Source organism: Penicillium chermesinum (assembly GCF_028974085.1).
Source record: "Penicillium chermesinum strain IBT 19713 chromosome Unknown utg000005l:1.0-4115287.0:1.0-4118363.0, whole genome shotgun sequence".
Classification (NCBI taxonomy): domain Eukaryota; kingdom Fungi; phylum Ascomycota; class Eurotiomycetes; order Eurotiales; family Aspergillaceae; genus Penicillium; species Penicillium chermesinum.
The window spans coordinates 3,942,051-3,961,568 of record NW_026695315.1 but is presented as its reverse complement, the minus strand read 5'-3'; the positions used below and the strand labels follow the sequence as shown (position 1 = coordinate 3,961,568).

Below are 19,518 nucleotides of genomic sequence, written 5' to 3'. Positions count from 1 at the left end.
AAAGGAAGAACGGGAACAAAAAGAAACCAGGAGAAGTAACTTAACGAGTTACCTATTACCTGGGGTGTTGGGGGAAAGGGGGATGAGAAGAGAAGAGAAGATGGAGAGAGTGAGAGAGGGAAGGGGAAGGGGGGAACGCGGCAGATCGGACTGGGGAGATTTTGGCAGTTGGCTTGAGTTGACGCGGTTTAAGGTGGAATCAGGCGGAAGTCGCTACGTTCTGGTTGGAGCTCTCGTTCTTCTGATTCTACAGATTCTGGTCTAGTCTTCGCCATTTCCTGTCATGTCCATTCCCATGAACTCCTTTCCCTCCCCCTCCCTATGCAAACCGATCCATTGAAAGGGGCACATCCAATGACCGTGCGGGTCCCCCCTAAATCCCCCTAAACCAGTAGACCCAAAACAGCCAAAACAGCAACAGCCAGCCCTCTCCGGGGACCCTTAGCCTTTCGCTCCCCAAAGTACTTGCATCAGCTCGGGCCAAAGGATTCTTGACTTCTGATGGAATCGCGGCAAAGAAACAAAAGGGCAAAAAAAAAAAGAAAAAAAAAGGAAAAATCAAAAAACTCGTCAAAAGTGCAACGCTAACCCTCGACTCTCCCGGGCACAATTCCGGCGAAACACAGCGCTCCGTGCGCCTCTGCACGTGCGATCTATCCTGACACATTAAATGGTTTGTATCCTTTTTCAAGCTTATAGCAACATAGGACGACTATCAGTAGCTGAGGTGAACCGGGAATTCCAAGGTTTGTGATCTGGGGCTCTCGAGGGGAATTTCCAGCCGGTTCCATGGATAAACGATAAAACAACCCCTCCATGCTCCATAAGGTCCCGTTACAGACTGCAACCTTGCTGGCTCCCGGTGAGGTGGACCCGGGATAAGAACACAGCAGCTTCAGCCCGGACTACCCCAGAACCCCTGCGATCCCCTGCGATCCCCTGTGATATCTAGATCTCTAGGCCTTGGCTATGAGGCTGAAGGCTGTACTCCCGGTACATCTCTGATCGTCTGTTGACCCTTCATCGAATCAGATCTGCTCTAGCGCCATCTGGGCTGATTTCGGGAAAGCGCAGGATATTTCTTACCCCCCTGTTCAAGTTAGAGTGGTCTCGGATGTACCAGGACGTAGATGGTGTCGGGGACTTCTCTGCGGTGGCTGGTTCCTGGTCCCTTGTGGGCTCCGGAAGCGGCGGCTCGAGCACTTATCTCGTATAGAAGCGAGGTTGATTTACCCGGTATCATGAAATCTTGTCACTATCATTGATAAAGTACAAAGCTCGGAATTCTTCAGTATGCCTTATCACCACCAACCACGACTCCACTGCGATCTGCAATTTTCTCCTCCCGCGCGGATCGACACTTCCCATAACAGAACCGGTCCAAGCGCAGAGTACATCTTCAACACGGGAAGGAATCACTGCCAACCTTCGGGCTTTGTTTTTTTTTTTCTTTTACAATGGCGCCGTTGACAAATCCCGTCTATCTGCTCCACCTGGGCAGTCTCTAGGAGCTTGAGATGGTTTACTTCAGGAACTTGGCAAACGGTTAACCTGGCGGCGCCACATGGGGCATGATGGCAGCCCCCCAGGAATGTCAAACTGGAGCCTAATCCTGCAAAAGCGATGCCGAGTTGACGCAATGAGGGGTTTCAAAGAACTTCGCGATCGTGCCGCATTGGTCTACTCCAATAGGCTTCGAGTCAACAGGCAAAAACGTTCATGGCTAGCGCAAAAGGTTTCCGGTTCACGGCCACTTTTGTCAGGCTGCGTCTCCACCAGGTCCCAAGCAGGTTTGATCCGGCCGAATGCCGGAAACTGCTCTATCTCCGAGGCAAAACACTACAAGTACAGTCTTGCGGGCCAATAGAGCACTTGATGCCTTTTATCCGGGGAAGCTGTGGGCCAATCATGGCAATTGTCTCGTGCGCTACGGCGAGTTGCTCCACCAAAAGTCAATTCAGAACGGCTTCGCCCATGGATTGCCCTATGCATATTGCAAAGTGCATAGTAGCTACACAAGAAACATACTGATCCGGCTGCTAGCGCTCGAAGGTTTGCTCCCCGAGCGCTAGTCGAACACGCCCTCTGTACGGTGGAGAGCTTGTTTCCATCCAACGGCTCGTGATTAGTCTGAGCTTCCATCTATTTGAAATTAGAAACAGAGATGTCCACACTGTCATATGATTATCCACTTGTTCCACAAACCAGCTCCCATACCATCCTTCCAAGCTTGGCCCCACCTCAACTTCCTTGAGCAGATGGTCCCACCGGACTCGGAGCTTCTGGAGGATTCTTCAAGTAACAACAGTAGTGATGGCAACTATTCTCCGGTCCCACAATGAGGTACCAGGATTCCAGTTCCTGCAAGGATACATCTTTGTGAGGTTTTCCTGCATGATCCGTGACTCCTCCATCTGCGCCGGTTAGGGTAACCAGATGCCAGTAGAGAAATGATTCGAGGACCAATGCTGTTGCACGGACCCTGCGAGTAGGTATTGTATAATTGGCGACCGGGAATCACTCCTTGCAAGACATGGTACACATAGCTCGGAGGGATGGATTCGAGATCCTGAGCGAAAAATGTACTTTCAAACGGTTCATAATGGTACAGGTATTACGGCAGGAAGGTTTCTGATAAAAGCTTGGAAGTGGATTGGCTATTGGTCGGTTTGAGGAAACCACGATCATGCTTTCTTGACTTGAAAGCCGGTTATACACAACTTTGAACGTCCAGACCCTTGGGCGCACTGCATGCATAACACTGCCTAGGTGGATCGGTCTGTCACATGGTGCCTGGTCTGCCTGCAGTAATCAACATCTCACCGCAGCCCAAGGCTTCTAAAGCAGACTCAATACCGCCCCATTGCAAACCTCAGGTTTAGGCACATAAAGTGATGGCGCCACTTGGGATCCTCTTCCTTATACGAAGGTTGTGATCAAGGCCACGAGTGACAGGCCTAAACTCATGCTGCACAAATGCTAGTAGATATTCTGCTGATCAGAAATTGTCATCCTCGTTATCTTCAGAACCCCCATCCTTCCAATTTTCGCCCTCGCCGTCTTGGTCAAGACCCTCGAAGGCCATGAATTTCTCATTTTTAGCTTCGGTCTCATCCTCGACAAGGAGGCCATCTTGGACCTCACAGTGGGCAAGCTGGCACTCGCGACCGACACGGGCATTGCGACCGATGATGCACCCAGTAAGCGTGGAGCGAGGACCGATGACAGCTCCATCCATGACCACGCACCTAGTGAGACGAGCGCCGGAGGAGATATGAGCATTGGCCCCGATGACGGTCTCCTTGATCACAGCGAACTGCTCGACCGTAACATTCCTGGGGGATGAGTGTTAGCCCGATGGAAGCTATGCAGATTCAAGAGACGTACTGGTCAAGTAAGCAATCGCTTGCTGTAACAGTGCACCGTTGGGCCACACCGTCGGGGTTAGCGACCTTCTGATTGTGCGCGAATGGTGAATGTTGGCGACCGACGTCTTCAATGGACTCGAGCTTAGCTAGTCGGAGAGATGTAGATAATAGCACAGCAGAGCTATCGACCCGTCGAACATATGGTGCGGCACTCTTTTGCACATAGGCGAGTATTGGCGGAACTTCGGTAGACTGGCTGTTCGTACCGGGCCCGGCCTTGGTTGTGCTCATGTCTTGAAGATCAATCTCATCCTCGAGAGATTCACCATCTAAGCTTGCGCTCTCGTCCAGTTTGCTACTGTCCAGCTTGCTGCTCTCCTGGTGCAGAATCTTATCTATTCCGAGCTTTTCTCCTAAGCCTTTTTGCCATCCTGCCTTGGCCCAATAGCCAACCAGATCCTCACTAATCGAATCGAATCGTTCTTCCTTCGCTAACAAGTCTTTGACCCAGTAAGGGAAGACGTATAGGTGTGCGTCGCGGAAAGTCGTGAGAAGTTTTACTCGCGCATTAGCCTCCATCAGTGAGTGGCGCACGAGGAAGCTGCCCTTATCTGCCTCAATCTGTTCCCTAATAGTGCTCATAGGAGCCGACATTACAAGCTTGGAAAGGCCATATCGAAGCGCCAACGGGCCATCCACTTGGTGCGATACCGCCGGTGCCTCGTCTTGCTCGAGAGGAGCCGTGGCTACGAAGTCGTAGCTTCACCCTGGGTTTGATAGAAGACGCAAACACCGCCCCGGCCACCTGCATCACCATTGGTAGTAGAGGAGCCGCGGGCATTACGCACTTCCCGGATTGTGCTTCGAGATACCATCCATGCCTCTAGTAAAGATTCGCCGGGGATTTCGCAGACCAGGTCACAAGGTAGGAGGAGGAAGTCGGTCTTAATTTGGGACTGCACTTCCGGCTGGCGCAGCAATTCGGCCGTTCCCATTTCTGAGTTACCCGCGGCGATGACGGTTGGGGTGGGAAGCGCTGTGAGGTATGGATTTTGCTGCAGAGCAGCCCGAATAGAAGCGAGGGCGGATGGAGGGGTAATGAGAGTGACATCTGTGGGCTTACATTAGTATACATAAAACAATAGATCAATTCTCTCCATACCATGAATCCCAGATCGCCTGAGCCAGTCTAGCATGTAGAAGATCATCGGCCGATTTGCGACAGGCAAAAGGCATTTGGGAATATTGCCGGAGCTCGTAAAGGTGTTGAGAGAAACACCGGGTCCACAGAGGACAATGGCCTGAAAGCCCGTCGACGGCGGTACGGGCGGCATGATAGCAAAGGTGGAAAACGAAGATCCGAAGCCTTTCTTTCGATCGCGGGGTTTGAATATAGAATGACTCCCACTTTTTTGAGCCTTTCGTCACGTGTCGATAGTGGGTCGATCACCGCGTAAATAAGTCATTTAGTTACCGCGGCACCCCAGCCACTCGATTTGTCCGAGGACAACAAGGGCTCCTCCCCCATCTTTCCGCTTTTTCTCTCTCCCCACTTCCTTTCTGCAAAAGCGTGAAATGTGATTTGGGCCTGCGCGATTGATTCTAATGCGCGTTCTCTAGATCTCATTTCACAATGTCTTACCCCCAGGATCGTCGCCGTCGTGGTGGAGCCGGCACGGGCTTCAGCTCCTCCGGTCAGCGAACTGCTCTGGGCTATTACATCCCCTTGGCGGTCACCGTCGGTATCGCAGTTGTGAGTGTGGCCGCATGGATCTGGAGCGAACGACACGAAGGTGACGATGACGACGAACGCCCCCATGACGGCGGAAACTACTATCCTCCGCCCGATACTTCCAGCGCTGGGTACCCCCCTCCAGCCTACGGCGCATCAGACTTTGCGCGAGCCCCCGACGCTGAGGGGATTCCAGGCGATACTACATACGATCCTAGCTTCATGGCCCGCATGCAGGGCGCGTTGCGCCGCACTCCGAGTCCCCAGCAGCTTTTCGACGGCGCGAGCCGAAGGGTTGTCGCAGGTGTCACTGCTGCCGGTCAGTTTGTCGGCGGTGCGCTCACATCAATTCGAGAAGAAAACCGCGGCGACTTTGAAGACCACTCGAGATGGTCTGAAGAGGCTCAATCCAGGGCACGTGAGAGAAGTCAGCAAGACTCTGTCCCCTCAATGAGTGGTGCGCTGCCAAGTCGTGGCCCTGGTCCGCAGTCATATGACAAGAAGAAGAAGACGGTGGCAATCGTTGTCTCTTCACTTATATCCTCCGACTCCGACGAATACATCACAGAGCATGCCGTGAGTTACTTGGCCCTAATATGTTTTTCTGGTCTGTATACTGATGACTTTTAGTCCATCCTGTCTCACCTCCCAGAACATGTAGACCTGGAAACATGTCGGATCTTCGTCTTGATTTACACGCCTGGTCTTAAACACGCTATTGGTCAGAGCAGCATGTCTCGCCCAGCACAGTCAATTGCTTCATCCTACTCCAATATCGCACCCGAGGACGCAACTTCTTCCGGTGAATTGGTGGGTGGTGACCTGACCCAGGCAGAGCCTCGCCCAGACGACGAATTCGAAGGCACCAGCCGCTTCTTCAAAACCCTCTACACCCAGGCGCAAGCTCTGGTTGAGAAGGAGAGCATGATCATGCCCTTCAATTCTGCCGGCGGCTATGTCCACCTTGTGCGTCACCTGTCACCGGACCTGGTCTATGTTCAGGAATCTTTGACTGGAAACGAGGGAGATGCTGTTCAGCACATCGCAGGCTGGGTTCGCCAGGTGATTGTCGTCGTCGGGGACGAGGGTGGCCGTGGTGGACTCATTGACAGTGACGACGAATCAGCTCTTGCCGACAAGGGCGAGAAATGGTGGCAAAAAGAAGGCACAACAGGCATCGGTAAACGTATCGACGTTGTTGATGTCCTTCGCGTCGGTGATGATTGGCGCCGCCGAGTCAGCGGTCATGATTAGTCGACTATTTGGCACGCTTGTTTCACGATGTTAATGTTGATATTTGATAATTTCTTGCCTGTCCATACCTGTACTGCCTGTCTTTTCCCCCTCCCCGGTTCCGTGTTACGACTTCTATCTTCGATTCCCCTATTTCCTTCATGGCTCGTCAATTTTTCCTGTGCAGGTTTAATATATCCCCAACATGTAGAGCATATCTGCTTGAACTAGCCTGGGTGGCACCGAACCCTAGCTTGAGGATATTCACAGCGCAACTCTCGCTCTCTACTTCTATAGAGCAAATTGTTTAATGAAATCATAAATGCACCGTCTCTCACCACCTCTAGCTGCTTGTTAGGCTGTACTCTAGACCAAAAATAGATCTTGGTTCTATACATCCCATTTGATTATTCGTAGATATTACAAGTAGTACAGGCGTGATTTTTCGGATATGTCTATATCCAATAGGTAACACTCGTTCTCATAGCCTAGAAAACTTCCATACTAAGAGGCAGAGCGCAAGCATACTACTAAACCCCTTGATCTCCGACCGAAACACACTGGGGCGTCATTGACTGGTTATTTGTCACACATTCCTGCTTTTGTATAAGCCCCGAAACGCTCGCGACTTGCGGCTATGCAAGACAGGCCACTTCATCTCTGCCATATTCCACGTGATTCACCCCTTTAGTGCTATGTTACTCACATTTGACGAGCACTACTGATATATCGCAGGGGCGTGCTTTTCGGAATATGCGTTGTCGATTGTCCAGCGAGAGCTTGCTCATATTGCAAGCTCAGGAGCTGAGGTTCAACGTCAACTCCATTATTTTGACGAATCCCAGTCGATTGATGAATATGAGAGTCTTCTGAAAAAAGTGAACATGGTACTACCGATTTTGTCTCATGACCCACGCGTGACAGGCGCTTCAGACCCTGTTATGTGGCATACCGACTTACATCTGGGAGATATATTTGTAACACCAAATGAGCCTAGTTTTATTGAAGGGATTATCGATTGGCAATCGTCTCAGATCTGTCCTTTATTCATACAAGCTCGATTCCCCGAGTTTCTTACGCCACCCAAGGACTACACTTTTGGCCCCGACTTACCCAGCTTACCGGACGGTTTCGACGACCTTGGTTCCGAGAAAAAGGAACAGGCTATCAACGAGAGGGAGTTGGCTTCGAGGTCAAAATATTACGAGATGTCCAACCTTGCACATAACCTGCGCGTTTACAATGCTATGAAACTTGACTCCAGGTTGTGGGAGCCCTTCACTTACTGTCAGCTATTCTCCCAGGGTAGCTTGGTTCCCCTGCGCCATTGCTTGATTCGTTTATCCCAGGACTGGTCTTTACTGGGGCTCCCAGGAAGCTGCCCATTTCTGATATCAGAAATTGAACTTCAAAAGCACAATGAACAAAAATCACAATATGAGGACAGGCTTTATCTGAGTGATCTCGTGAAGAACCAGCTTTTCACCGATGATGCTGGCTGGGTTCCAAATGACCGATGGGAAGCGACAGAAAGGGCAAACGGGGAACTATACAATATGTATATCGAAACAATGAGCGAAGAGCTCACGCCTCAAGCAGCCGCGAAGGACTGGCCATTTCCACCATTACAGGCCTGATCTAGGTTCAAAGATTTTTCTTCGCTTGTTCAATTAATTCCGACATGACACGCCTGCCTTCTTCTGGTCTTTCTTTGTCTATAGCTTTCCGATTGATTTGTGCCGTTGCAAGATTTCCATGGGGGTTGTTCTTTAGCCAGTCTTTGAGGCCCTCGCTCTGTGCCTGACTATTGACTATTGACTTGAAGGTACACATTATAGTAATCTGGCTTGTCTTTGATTTCTTCGCCCACGTCAATACGACACTGATATTCTGCACCGTTCTTAGGATTTCGTGATGGTAGAAGTCGACTACCAGGGGTTGCTTCTTTGAAAAGCTTTGCCACTTGTTTCGGGTCATTGATAATCCTGTCGCCAAATTTTTTGAGAGCTCCGGACATTTTTGCAAAGGTATTCAAATATCTAAGTGCAAGATAATAGGTTAGCAGAATATCTTGGGTCAAGTTCTCCAGCGTGTATGTCGCAATCACTCTTCCCAGCAATTTAAGAAGAAAGCCTGGGAGATTTGCTCAGCCTTAAATACCACCGAAGTGGAAAGAACTATTGATAATACATACTGCCTAAGCGCCGCCCAGGGTCGCGAAGTCCCCAGTTTGTCAGTCTTGTTTCAGAGCGTAAGCTGGTTGGCCTTAACATGAGGACGACGTAATCATCTGGCTGAAGTGAGTCAGCGTTCACCGGTCAGCCTTGCCTCACTCAAAGACCTTGCCCAACACCTGCTGAGCAGTATTAATACCTCAATCCAATCAATTCATGGCTTTAGCCGCGGTACGAGGGGCGGGTACGCCAGCATGAAACTCCTCGCGTGGTTCTGGCTTGTTTGAGGGTCTAGGGTTAATGATATGCGGTATGTAACCGCCAGTCCCTTTTACCGCCGCGCGAAAATGCAGGGGGGCAAAGATATTGCAACATAGAGATATAGGACGAATGGAAAAGTGGAAAACGAACGGCGAGGAAGGACTATTGAGTTGGTAGGAGCATTGAGGGGAAGAGGTCGCGCTCCCCGCCTTCCCTAAACATGTCGTATCTTGTCCAGTGCCTTCCCTTCTTTGCCTTCTTTTGGGGCAAAATGAACTGGTGTTAAACGACTCGGAGTCCTTGAATTGCTGGACTCAATTCGCAGCAACTTTAGGAACACTTTATCTCACCTGCTAGCTTTCCGCTCCCAAATACGTAGCGGCGACAGGTGTATACAATGAGAAACACATGTGTTGAAAATTCCTCATCTCGGAATGCAGCAGTATCTCCTTCGCCAGACAGGGTATCCCTAGGATGCAGACGTAATTAATATAGGAATCGGATCCCCGTTACCCCCACGTATTCGGCGAACTAAATCAGCATTATCTGTAACCGCTGTATTGTGCCTTCTCAGGGTTCTCATACGAGGCATCATGTTTCGCTTTCTGAGCCTGACAGTAGTTAGCAGCGTGACTTTGAGGTGCGATTGGCTGCCAAAGACCCTTTATTGGTACTGTACTGGTCACGCCGAAACGTAAGTCATGCGCCGGTGCATGGCAGAATTCCAAAGCCTCCCACTATCGAGTCACCGTGCACTGTTCATTATTTTTCGGGGTGGAGAAAAGAGATTGGAAGTCAAAAAACACGGGCACAGTGAAAAATGAGGCTGAAAAAGAGGCCAATCAAAAATTAGGTTGGAAGATAAACAGAACTGTGGGGTAAAGCGCTCATTTGGGTATGGACTGAGCATCGACTGGGTGCTCAATAGATGCCTCTAATGAGTATCTGAGTAATCAGTGATGGCTCACCTGGGCAGTGAGTCTGAGTCCCGGACTGAAATTTACTTAGTGAGCCTGACTCTGAGCGCCCTCATAAAAGCGGCGGAGACTCAAAAAGGAAAGCCCCACCTAGCATAGGAAAAATGTTACGTATAGTGGCCTAGTTATGTAGAATATATAACTGCCTCAGGCCACGATATACTAGACCCGATGCAGACGGCCTGTCACGTGAATAGCCTCGCGCCGGGTCCTTGGCATCATACACCACCTCACGACGACGTTGGCTGCGCTACCCCGGACTCCCTTTCCACCCCCCAACAGTCTTGTTGGATGGCCGGCTTCGCTCTCTTCCGCTAGCCGCCTCCGACCTTTTTTTTCTTCGACCATCTCGTCTCTTTGCCTTCACGTTGGTGACCGACCGACCCGATCTCCATATGTCTCGCGCATCGGATCATCCCATTCTTTTTCGGTCATCAGCTTTTATCCAGCATCCTTGAATCGGCTTCCCGATAACTGACATCCATACAATCCTCACATTACATATCGTCGCGTCGCCAGCGCGGACAACATGGCAACGGCTATCTCTAAACCATCTTCCCACGCGGCGAAAATGAAGCGGCCGCCCCCGCCTTTATCCCAACCTGGGGTTAACGGGGTCAAACCTCCCCAAGCTTCCTCGTCCCCACCCCACGCGAACAAACATCTTCCTGGAAGCACTCCCGCTAGCTCGAGTCCTCACTTGGTCAATGGTGTTCTAAGCGCAGTGAACGCACCAAAGGGTCCCCTGAATCGAACTCGCAATCAGTCGCAAAGGCCCGGCGATCATTCCGCGCGTCCCAATCGCCCGGTGACCCGAACTTCTTTGACAGGAAACGATAGCCGGTCCTCTAAAAAGGGCTCGGAGCCATATGGTGAGTTAATCTCTGACTTCATTGTCCTACAATGCCTTCCTAGATATGTCCAAGCTAACCAGTTGCCCGCTCTACTTGTCACAGTGAAAACCACCGCGTACATCTTGAAGAAGTACGCGAAGAGTCCACCATCCCTCATCTTACATCTACATCCTACCCACTTCCGGTTCGATCAGCAAGATGGTAGCTTTCCGTACAATTCGGAAATGAAGCTTATCATTGAGCACCTACGCGCTGGAACTATTCCACATGAACTGATTGAGGAGCTTCTGCGTGGCAACGTTCCATTTTACGAAGGTAAATGAGTGTGGAATCTATCTGAACTATCACAACCACAAAATAATAAACTAACACATATCCCCAGGCTGCCTCATAGTTCGTGTCATCGATCATAAGTCCGTATCAGCGCAGACTAGAAAGACGACCGCATCTTCGTCGACGGAGAGCAACACTCCCTTTTCAGTACATAACTACAACGAGCATATCGTACCCTCCGCGTTTGTCCCATATCCGAAACAGAACCAGCTCACCGATATCCACAATCCCAAGTCCAATGACCCGCAAGTTGCCGCCCAAGAACAAGGTGACAAACCGGCCAACGCTGAGAGCTCGGATAACCAGACCCAAGAAAATGGCGCGGAGCAGAAATCTTTGGCTCCTAAACCTCGAGTTTTCACCACCGTCCTCCACCCCACTGCACGAGTATTACAGGCAGAATTGACTCTACTTGTCACAACACCCGATCCCAAAGCCGCCGCTTCCATACAATCGACCCTCGCTCAGTCATCGGTTGTACCTCAATCACCAGCGCCCGGTGCTGCTCAGACAGATACTGGGCATAGAGCAAAAAGACAAAAGACGTTAGTTGATCCTAAGGACCTTCCCGAGTGTGAGTCCTTGATTGTCCGTGCCCTATCGGGTCCTCTATACTTAGAGCCCACGGAATCTTTTGCGGCCACTCAAGATCTCCTGAAGTTCATGACACACCCGCTGCACAATAACCCACCGCCATCTCCTAAACGCCGCAAGAGAACTGTCGCAGAGCTTGCTGCCGACGAAGCTCTTGCAGCCGCCGAGCAGCGGTTCATGCTTCTCATGGACGAGCGCCTGGAGCCAACAGCATCTGGTGTTTCTGGTGGTGCTAAGGCCGCAGCGGTGGATGATGCAGTAGGCGTGGCTCCATTTGAGCCACGTTTCTCTCGCTTCAAAACCTTGGAGGCGATCCGAATGCAGCACGAAGAGAAAGCTAAACGGGAGCACGAAGTGAAGATGAAGCAGGAGCTCGCCAAGAGACAGCAGCAGGAACAAGAGCGAGAGCGACGTCGCGCCATTGAGCAGCGTCAGGCCGAGGAGCATGCTAAAGATGAAGCCCGACGACAGCAAATTGCCGCGCAGCAGGCTCAAGCCCAAATTGCCGCTCAACAGAATCGTCACGTTATGGCTCAAACCAATGGCGTCAGCCAAGGCCAACAGTCGTCTCCTATCGTGCGCAACCATACACCGCATGCTACCTCTTCACCTGTGGTGGGATCCAACATGGGGCCGCAAACAGTGCCTATGAGTATCAGTGCCTCCCAGCAGTCGGGCAGTCCCCCTCGCCCTCCGTCTTCTTTGCAACATGCGCATCCGAATATGATGAGTCACCCGATGGCACCTTCGCGCAGCCAACAAGGGCCTAGTCGGAACGGGACTCCTCAGATGACACAGGGAACACCGGCCATGTCCCACGCGACCCCTATCATGCGCAACGTGACACCCACTCAAAGGATGGGCCATGGTAGTCCGAACCATTCTACGATGGCTCAGACCCCCATGATGAACCCAGCCATTGCAAATACTCCACAGATGAACAACGGCATGGGCCTCACTCCACAACAGCAAATGATAATCCAGCAGCGACAGCAGCAGATCTTGGCCGCCCAGCAGCAGCAGCAGCAGCAGCAGCAGCAACAACAACAGCAGCAACAACAGCAGGGTCACATGAGTCAAAATCAATTCACCCCACAGCAGCTTGCGCAGATGCAAGCTAGTGCTCATGCTCAGCAAAATATTCAGTCACACCAACAGCAGCAGCTTCTGCAAGCTCAACAGCAAAACCACCCGAATATGCAGAAGATGCCCCAGCATACCCAGCAAGCATACCAAGCACAGCTCATGCGGGCTCAATTTGCTCAAATGCAAATGGTGAAGCAACAAAATGGAATGCCGCAGGGTCAGCCGAACCAAGGTAGCCCGCAGCAACAGCAGATGACCCCACAGCAGCAACAGCAGATGATGATGGCAGCTCAGGCGAACGGTGGCCAAATGGCAAACATGCGAGATAATGTGCAACAACAGATGGCCCAGCGGTACAATCGTCTCTATCAGCAACGCCTGCTTCACTTGCGACATGAGATGTCTCAGCGTTATATGAATCAGTACGGTCCACCCACTCAGTACCCACCCCAGATTGCTCAACAGTATGGTGCTGGCTTGGAGAAACTTGCAAAGACATGGGTGCACGATCTGATGCGACGTGATCGAGACAACACAAACCCCCCGCGGACCTCTCAGCAGGCGAATGCCATGCATGCTCAGCAGATGCAGCAGAACATGATGCACAACGGCATGGGCAACGGATAGTTCGATCATGACTGCAGCTTACCCGGCCTTTTGATGTTGCCTGGGTCATGGCGAGATTTCCATTCAATCTCTAGCGCTTAAAAAAAAAAAAACCAACGATTTATGCACCCTGCGTGGGCAAGGTCCACGTAGGGCTCCGATTTTCACGAAGTACTTTACTCTTTTCTTCCTCGATCTTGAGCTCGATTACTTGCGATTTTGATTTTCATTCTACGCTCGGATTGTACAGGAACCAGACATTGCGGATATCTTGGAGCTGGCGTTCTCACATCTTATCCTTATTTGATTTCTTTTTTTCTATTTTTCTATTTTTCTATTTCCCCCCCCTCTTTTCTTTCTTTCTTTCTTTCTTTTTCTTTCGTTTTTCTCCATATGAGTTACCCATGTTTCTGAAGCTTACGTCTTTTCAGCTAGTTCTGCGTTGTACTATGTGGGAGGGGTTTCTTTATTGGTGGGGCTACGGATTCGATTTGATACCATTTTTGTACAGGAGTTTTATCATGGTTTCAGAGAATGGTCCCTGGCAGGGACTGGAAATACTGCAGTTTGCCAAAAAATTCATTTTATTCAATTGAAATTCTTAGGTTTCCGGTAGTCTTGTCCAAGCAGGAGGGTACGTTACGTGAGGACTGGAGTACAGTTTCGAAGCTCTAGCGATGGCTGTATGCAATTCTCAAACGCGCATCACATTTTGAGTGACTGTTCGGATGCCGTGAGATGGGGCCCACAGAAGAACAGGTGTTTCACCCGGGGAGTCGAGAAGAGGTTTCACCAGCTTCGACTAAGAGTCGAGTGGACCAGCTACGGGCCATTTGGACTAGCATCTACTAACAGACTCCAAACTCTAGACTGAAGCTTCCTGTAATAAAAGACTTGGCCCTGGCGAGCGGCGCAACTCATCGTGCGGGAGACACTTCGAAACCTCGGTCGACTTTCACTCAGACTGTTGAGCTTGATATATTTTGATTGGTGCATCACGGGACATGTCACGCCAATTAGATGTCATCATAGTGAAAGGACCTACGACGTAAAATGTTACTACGGGAGAGTACATCTCTCTGCCCCAGAGGATCTGCCTGCATAACGACCGATCAGGGGGTGTCGAGGAGGCGACGTTCTAGGGAACGCAGAAGCGGATTTATATGTGGGGGGAAAAAAATTCGAGGCAAACAGGGCAAATGCACCAAACATTACAACTACCGCCCGTTGCCTGATTTGGTTTAGTACTCTATAGACGATCCGGGAGATTCGAATTAATCTAAATCTTGCGAAATTCGAACACGTTGCGCAGATGCTATGAGTATGCGCTGGTGAGCTAACAGTCGAAGGGACTCTCCTGGTCCAAATAGGACGGACTGCATATCTTCACCGCTGGATCGTGGAGCAGAACCCGGGTGAACATGACATCTCGGGGTTGTGCTAGTTAACTACCTCGGTGTGCCCTTTCAGCTACTTCTACAGCTACTTCTTCAGCTACTCCATCAGCTACTTCTTCAGCTACCCTCCTTTGGCTATTTTCAGGGTGTACTAAATCCGGTTATCCAAAGAAATTATATAAGGGTGGACCTTGGAGCCCGCGCAACTGGACCCCGAGGAACGTGCTATGCAACGTACTTCTCCTGCACGGCTCCAAAAGCAGGGTGCGACGTTGTCAACGCAGACCGACTCAACCAGCGGCCCTTGAGTATCACATTCCAATGCATAACGCCCAATGCACCCATCAACTCAACGCGTGGCGGCGTAGCTCGCAGCACGATGACAGTGGCATCGCTGCAGGAGCCTAGGATCTTCCCCAAGCACGGTATCTCAAATATTTCAGACACAGGACTTACCCGCTTCCCCAACGCGAACGATGGATCTTCCCTGCAGTCTTTGCAGACCATGTCGGTCTCCCAAGTCCGACTTGCTGGACGCACAGACATGCCAGCGCGACCAACCTAGGAACCTTTCGGGGGGGCACTTTCAACTGGCTGTGGCCTTTTGCCGAGGAATGTTGGGATGGGGGGGGAAGGGACCCGAACCCGAAGTGCGAGTCTTGCATATTCCATCTTGCATGCTGAGCGTGCGAACTCCGGTGGCTTCGGAAAAAGAAAGTGAAAAACAAGAAGAAGAAGAAGAAGAAGAAGAAGAAGAAGAAGAAGAAACTATTTTTCAGACGAAGAGCCGGAGCACACTAGGCTTCAAGATGACCATGATGTGAAGAGGTTCAAATGCCCCCCAAGTGCAGACCGGCTATGAGGGGTTTCTTCAAACTATATATATGACTGATGAATAGGACGCGTCGCTTACTGAGCCAACCAGCCACGCCGGAAAAGAAAACTTCCAGTGCAGCGCAAGTTCCGTTGCAGGCATCCTGCGGCAAAATACTGCCGGTGACCTTGGACATTCGTTGATCGTAGGCCAACTTGTGGAAACATTCGGGACGAAAAAGTACCTCGTCCTGTGCGCGTACTACGGCATAGGAACCATTCAAGATCCAGGACCAGGCCGTTGTAATCATACGGTATCTATTCTCGAGCCGCCAATTTCGAATGTAACGTTTGTATATTGTGGATCACTAGTCGATTATTTGAAATAGCCTTGTGACCAGCAAATAGAAAGGCCTGACAGGACATTCCAAAGCTCGTACTTTTTTTTTTGTTCCAAAGAATATGTGATTTTCCTCCGCCACTCTATCCGACCAGTTCGAGGTCTTCTTTCCGGACCACAGAACTCGGCTCATGCATGGGTAATCAGGAGAAAAAAAAGCCCGCAAGGAACAAAGTACTGGATGATTTCCGTCATCGCATTCCTCGATCAACAGCCGAGAGCCTTTCGTCAGGCGTGCTCTCGCAGGCGAAAATCCCTTTTGAGCATCGGAAGAACTCAAGCCGAGCCCCAAAGATTTGGGAATGGGAGAATGTAGCCGATCCCATAGGGTGGCAAAGAGGGGACTCAGACACGCGCGGCTCTTGCACCCGAGCGTTCGTTCTTAAGTACTTGGCGATGCAAGTAGCCTCTTTCAGTAGCACAGGACCTGGGAATCGTTTGCCGGCTCCCCCCCTGGTTTTTTTTTCTTTTTTTTTTTCTTTCTTTTTTTCTTTTTTTCTTTCGCCCGAGCCGATTTCCATATAATCAGTTCATGCGGACCGTATCCGAGACAGAGAAAAGAAGGCCCACTGGGCGTCTAACCTACTACATATCACGTCCCGGAGGGAAGTTGACATTAGCCGGGACTAAAGAGTAAAAATAGAAGAAAAAGAAAAGAAAAGAAACGAGACTGTCAAAAACTCGGATCAACTAAGGCTGAAACAGGAGACTACGAATAGGAGAAAAGCCCGTTGGAACTGGAATGTGGGGGGAGAGCACAGACAAATGGCGGTCATAGCAGAGCGAGCCTGTCAGAGCGAGCTGGGCCAGGGACAAATGGAGGTCGATCTGGAAAAGGCTCCCAATAGTAATCTGCTCCACAGCGAATGGGAACCGATAGATCGGATGGAGAGCTCTAGGAACCAGCCGCTGGGCGAGAGTTCGATTGGGGCGGCCGTTGTGATGTGTAACATCGAACCTTTCGCGGCATCCACGAACCGTGGAACTGGGCTGAAGAAGATTCAATGGTCCAGGAAGCGGGAACCGCCTATCGGGGGAGAATGGGCGACTTACTGCGAGGTCGGGTGCTGGTAAAGGGAGTCGCAGCACTCGAGGTCCTCTTCCTTTCCCTTGTAGTCGAGGATACGCTGGATAAGGTGGAACCTACACGCAAACACTAAACGCGGGAAAGTGGAGACCAAGTGGAGAGAAAGTGGGGATCGCGAACAAAGAATGATATCTCAGTTTTGTGAGGGTTTTTGATTAGGCCACAGAAGGATATTGGTGGTACATGGACAGAAGGAAAAACAAAAAAGACGTTGCTGATTGTACAGGGAGCCGATTTCCACCCCGATTAACTCGTCCAAGAGGTAATATGCAAACGCCGCAAACCAGTCCCACACCAAGCCCGTCCACAAATTATGCAAGAATAAGAGAATAAATAAAGAAGATAATCACAAAACGAGTCTCCGATTCTCCGGGAGACATGTACAACGCCGCGACGGCCGCGAGGCCGAGAAGTGCCGGTTTCAGAGCGCATCCTTCAAGGGGGGTATCAAAATTCCGGGCCTGGATGCTTTGTCTTTGATGTGGGTTTAGGTGGTTTTTTTTTTATGTATTATAGAGACGGTATCTTTTTTGGTTCTTGGGAGCCGGTCGTGTTCGGTGGAAATAGCTTTTGCGAGGGCCTCGAGCGCGCAGTCTATTCATCCCAGCCGTCGACGCTCAGATCCCCACAATCGATGTCGTCCAGTCGGGAGTTGGGGATGGGCCGTCCGTCGGCAGTCAATTGCCCCCGGAAGTCTGGATCATAATCGGGGCTCGTCTCGTCCAGTGTGGCCACATAGCGGTTGCGTCCGCCCCGCTTGCTGTGGGTCTTGGTATAATGGGCGTTGAGGTTGTCACTTCGAGAGAAGGCACGGTGGCAGCCGGGAACCCAGCAGACGTGCGGCTTCTCCTTCGAGTGGCTCTTCATGTGACGCTTGAGGTGTTCTTGGCGCTTAAACCGGCCTTTGCAGCCGGGTTCCTTGCACTTGAACTGGACTTGCTTGATGATGGAAGGCAGGTTCTCGAGGCTGAGATTGGAGCGAGTCAATTGCTTCTTGGATGCTTTGCGAGACACGGATCGGTGCCCGCGGAGGATGGTGTCCCGGTAAGGCGAGGTGGAGAAATCCTCGTGGTAATCATTGTGCCCGGACAGACGGCTCTGGGGGGGTTTCACTCCCCGAAGGAGTCCCCAGGGAGATGGAACGAACGGGAGTGGAGGGCGTGTTGGTCTTGAAAGATTGGAGGTGGGTCGGGAAGTCAGAGTAGGAAGAGGGAGGAGTCACAGGTGGGTTGAATGCCTGGGCTGGATTCATTGTCTGTGCAGTCATGGGCTCGGTCGGAGGCATCCAATGGACCATGTTCGACATGGAGACGGAATTTGACAGGCGATCGTTCTGGTTGAACATGGGACGCGACAAGCATGGGTTGGAGGCCGACTCCGGGAGATACGAGGCCTGTTGTGGACGGTAGTAGTTCCGTCCCATGGTGTTGTAGTGCGGCATCGACGCTTGATAAGGAAAGGTCGGCTGCTCGTAGGTCTTGGGGATGCTATCCGGAATCCAGAACTGCTCAACGTTCTCATCGTATCCGGGGAGGTACTCTGGCATCGGCATCTGATCGGGACGATCCATGGGGCCGCAAGGCATGCCCATGGCTTCGGGAGCCAGGTCGGACATCCTGAACGCGTTGCGGAGCGGCGTTGCAGAGGTCCGTCGTTCCATTGGCAAGCTGTGGTACTGGCCAGCTTCGTGCCAGCTGGGGGATGCCATGGAATTTTGGCTGTAAAGGCTGGTCGGGGTGGGCGTCGGTGATTCCAAAGGAGAGAAACTCGAAGTCATCGAGGGGCAGTCACTAGGGCCTAAAGAGTGGCAGTCGACTTCGACGGTCAGACGATCAGAGATCTGTTGGCCTTGAGGTCTCATATCTTCGGCCTCGGTCTTGAAGGAGACAGGGTCGACAATGCTTTCACCTACAGGGTGAGAATGTTTTAGCCGACTGGAAGCAGAACAAGGGCCCGACAGCACACAAAACAAAAGAAGGACGGTACAAAAGAAACGAAAGAACGACAGGACCCAAGATAATCACCGAAGGAATGTCGGGTGAGAATGAAGAGAAGCAAGTGGAAGGGACGGGGACAAACGACCAGAAATAAACAAATCGGCCCGGCATAGAACCGTGGGTGGGGAATTGAACTTACAGCTATACGCCATGATTCGGATTCGATCCAAACCGCGTCGCGTGCCTGGGAAACCCCTAAGCAAGGCCAAGAATGCAGACTATAGCCTTCGTTACCGCGGCAGAGGGCGCGTCTATCTGGATTCGGGCGAGATCGACTCGACAGAACCACGTCGCGACTCAGATGGCGAGCTGGGATCCGGCAGGAGAGCAGGCCCAGGGCTGGAAGAGTATCTGGGGCAACACGGGGGAACAGTCCAACAATTGCTGGGTGGAGTAGGCCGTAGTGAGACCTGGGCACCTTGATTGCAGACGATCCAATGGCTGTGGTGGGAGGGGTTGGGAGGGGAGGCGTCGGGTCTCAGATTCAATAGACAGGGGTGGAGGGGATGAACTTGGAGGGGAGGAGGGGGAGGTTATAAGGGTTGAAATAGGCAAGGAGAGGAGGAAACGCGATGTCTTGGGTTGATAGTTGGGGAACAACTAATG

General features: G+C 51.2%; 9 protein-coding genes across 9 annotated transcripts; 5 read left to right on the top strand and 4 right to left on the bottom strand.

The window, feature by feature from the left end:
• Nucleotides 1-2,998: 2,998 nt before the first annotated feature.
• Nucleotides 2,999-4,702, bottom strand: N7468_007694 (translation initiation factor eIF2B subunit gamma; the record flags this gene model as incomplete). Its single annotated transcript, XM_058476990.1, has 4 exons — nucleotides 2,999-3,335; nucleotides 3,388-4,114; nucleotides 4,162-4,479; nucleotides 4,531-4,702. 4 exons carry the CDS (start codon nucleotides 4,700-4,702, stop codon nucleotides 2,999-3,001), a joined length of 1,554 nt encoding a protein of 517 aa, XP_058329880.1.
• A 299-nt stretch (nucleotides 4,703-5,001) lies between these two features.
• Nucleotides 5,002-6,354, top strand: N7468_007693 (uncharacterized protein; the record flags this gene model as incomplete). The annotated part of the gene is made up of 2 exons (XM_058476989.1): nucleotides 5,002-5,676; nucleotides 5,731-6,354. The coding sequence occupies 2 exons, from the start codon at nucleotides 5,002-5,004 to the stop codon at nucleotides 6,352-6,354; spliced, it is 1,299 nt and encodes a 432-aa protein (XP_058329879.1).
• Nucleotides 6,355-7,217: 863 nt separating this feature from the next.
• N7468_007692 (uncharacterized protein) lies at nucleotides 7,218-7,970 on the top strand (the record flags this gene model as incomplete). The annotated part of the gene is made up of 1 exon (XM_058476988.1): nucleotides 7,218-7,970. One exon carries the CDS (start codon nucleotides 7,218-7,220, stop codon nucleotides 7,968-7,970), a length of 753 nt encoding a protein of 250 aa, XP_058329878.1.
• Nucleotides 7,971-8,137: 167 nt separating this feature from the next.
• Nucleotides 8,138-8,350, bottom strand: N7468_007691 (uncharacterized protein; the record flags this gene model as incomplete). The annotated part of the gene is made up of 1 exon (XM_058476987.1): nucleotides 8,138-8,350. The coding sequence occupies one exon, from the start codon at nucleotides 8,348-8,350 to the stop codon at nucleotides 8,138-8,140; it is 213 nt and encodes a 70-aa protein (XP_058329877.1).
• A 1,924-nt stretch (nucleotides 8,351-10,274) lies between these two features.
• On the top strand, nucleotides 10,275-13,239 carry N7468_007690 (uncharacterized protein; the record flags this gene model as incomplete). The annotated part of the gene is made up of 3 exons (XM_058476986.1): nucleotides 10,275-10,617; nucleotides 10,702-10,914; nucleotides 10,982-13,239. 3 exons carry the CDS (start codon nucleotides 10,275-10,277, stop codon nucleotides 13,237-13,239), a joined length of 2,814 nt encoding a protein of 937 aa, XP_058329876.1.
• A 1,601-nt stretch (nucleotides 13,240-14,840) lies between these two features.
• N7468_007689 (uncharacterized protein) lies at nucleotides 14,841-15,161 on the bottom strand (the record flags this gene model as incomplete). The annotated part of the gene is made up of 1 exon (XM_058476985.1): nucleotides 14,841-15,161. One exon carries the CDS (start codon nucleotides 15,159-15,161, stop codon nucleotides 14,841-14,843), a length of 321 nt encoding a protein of 106 aa, XP_058329875.1.
• Nucleotides 15,162-16,593: 1,432 nt separating this feature from the next.
• N7468_007688 (uncharacterized protein) lies at nucleotides 16,594-16,902 on the top strand (the record flags this gene model as incomplete). The annotated part of the gene is made up of 1 exon (XM_058476984.1): nucleotides 16,594-16,902. One exon carries the CDS (start codon nucleotides 16,594-16,596, stop codon nucleotides 16,900-16,902), a length of 309 nt encoding a protein of 102 aa, XP_058329874.1.
• A 607-nt stretch (nucleotides 16,903-17,509) lies between these two features.
• Nucleotides 17,510-19,064, bottom strand: brlA (C2H2 type transcription factor BrlA; the record flags this gene model as incomplete). Its single annotated transcript, XM_058476983.1, has 3 exons — nucleotides 17,510-18,013; nucleotides 18,063-18,823; nucleotides 19,052-19,064. The coding sequence occupies 3 exons, from the start codon at nucleotides 19,062-19,064 to the stop codon at nucleotides 17,510-17,512; spliced, it is 1,278 nt and encodes a 425-aa protein (XP_058329873.1).
• Nucleotides 19,063-19,335, top strand: N7468_007686 (uncharacterized protein; the record flags this gene model as incomplete). Its single annotated transcript, XM_058476982.1, has 1 exon — nucleotides 19,063-19,335. The coding sequence occupies one exon, from the start codon at nucleotides 19,063-19,065 to the stop codon at nucleotides 19,333-19,335; it is 273 nt and encodes a 90-aa protein (XP_058329872.1).
• Nucleotides 19,336-19,518: the final 183 nt, after the last annotated feature.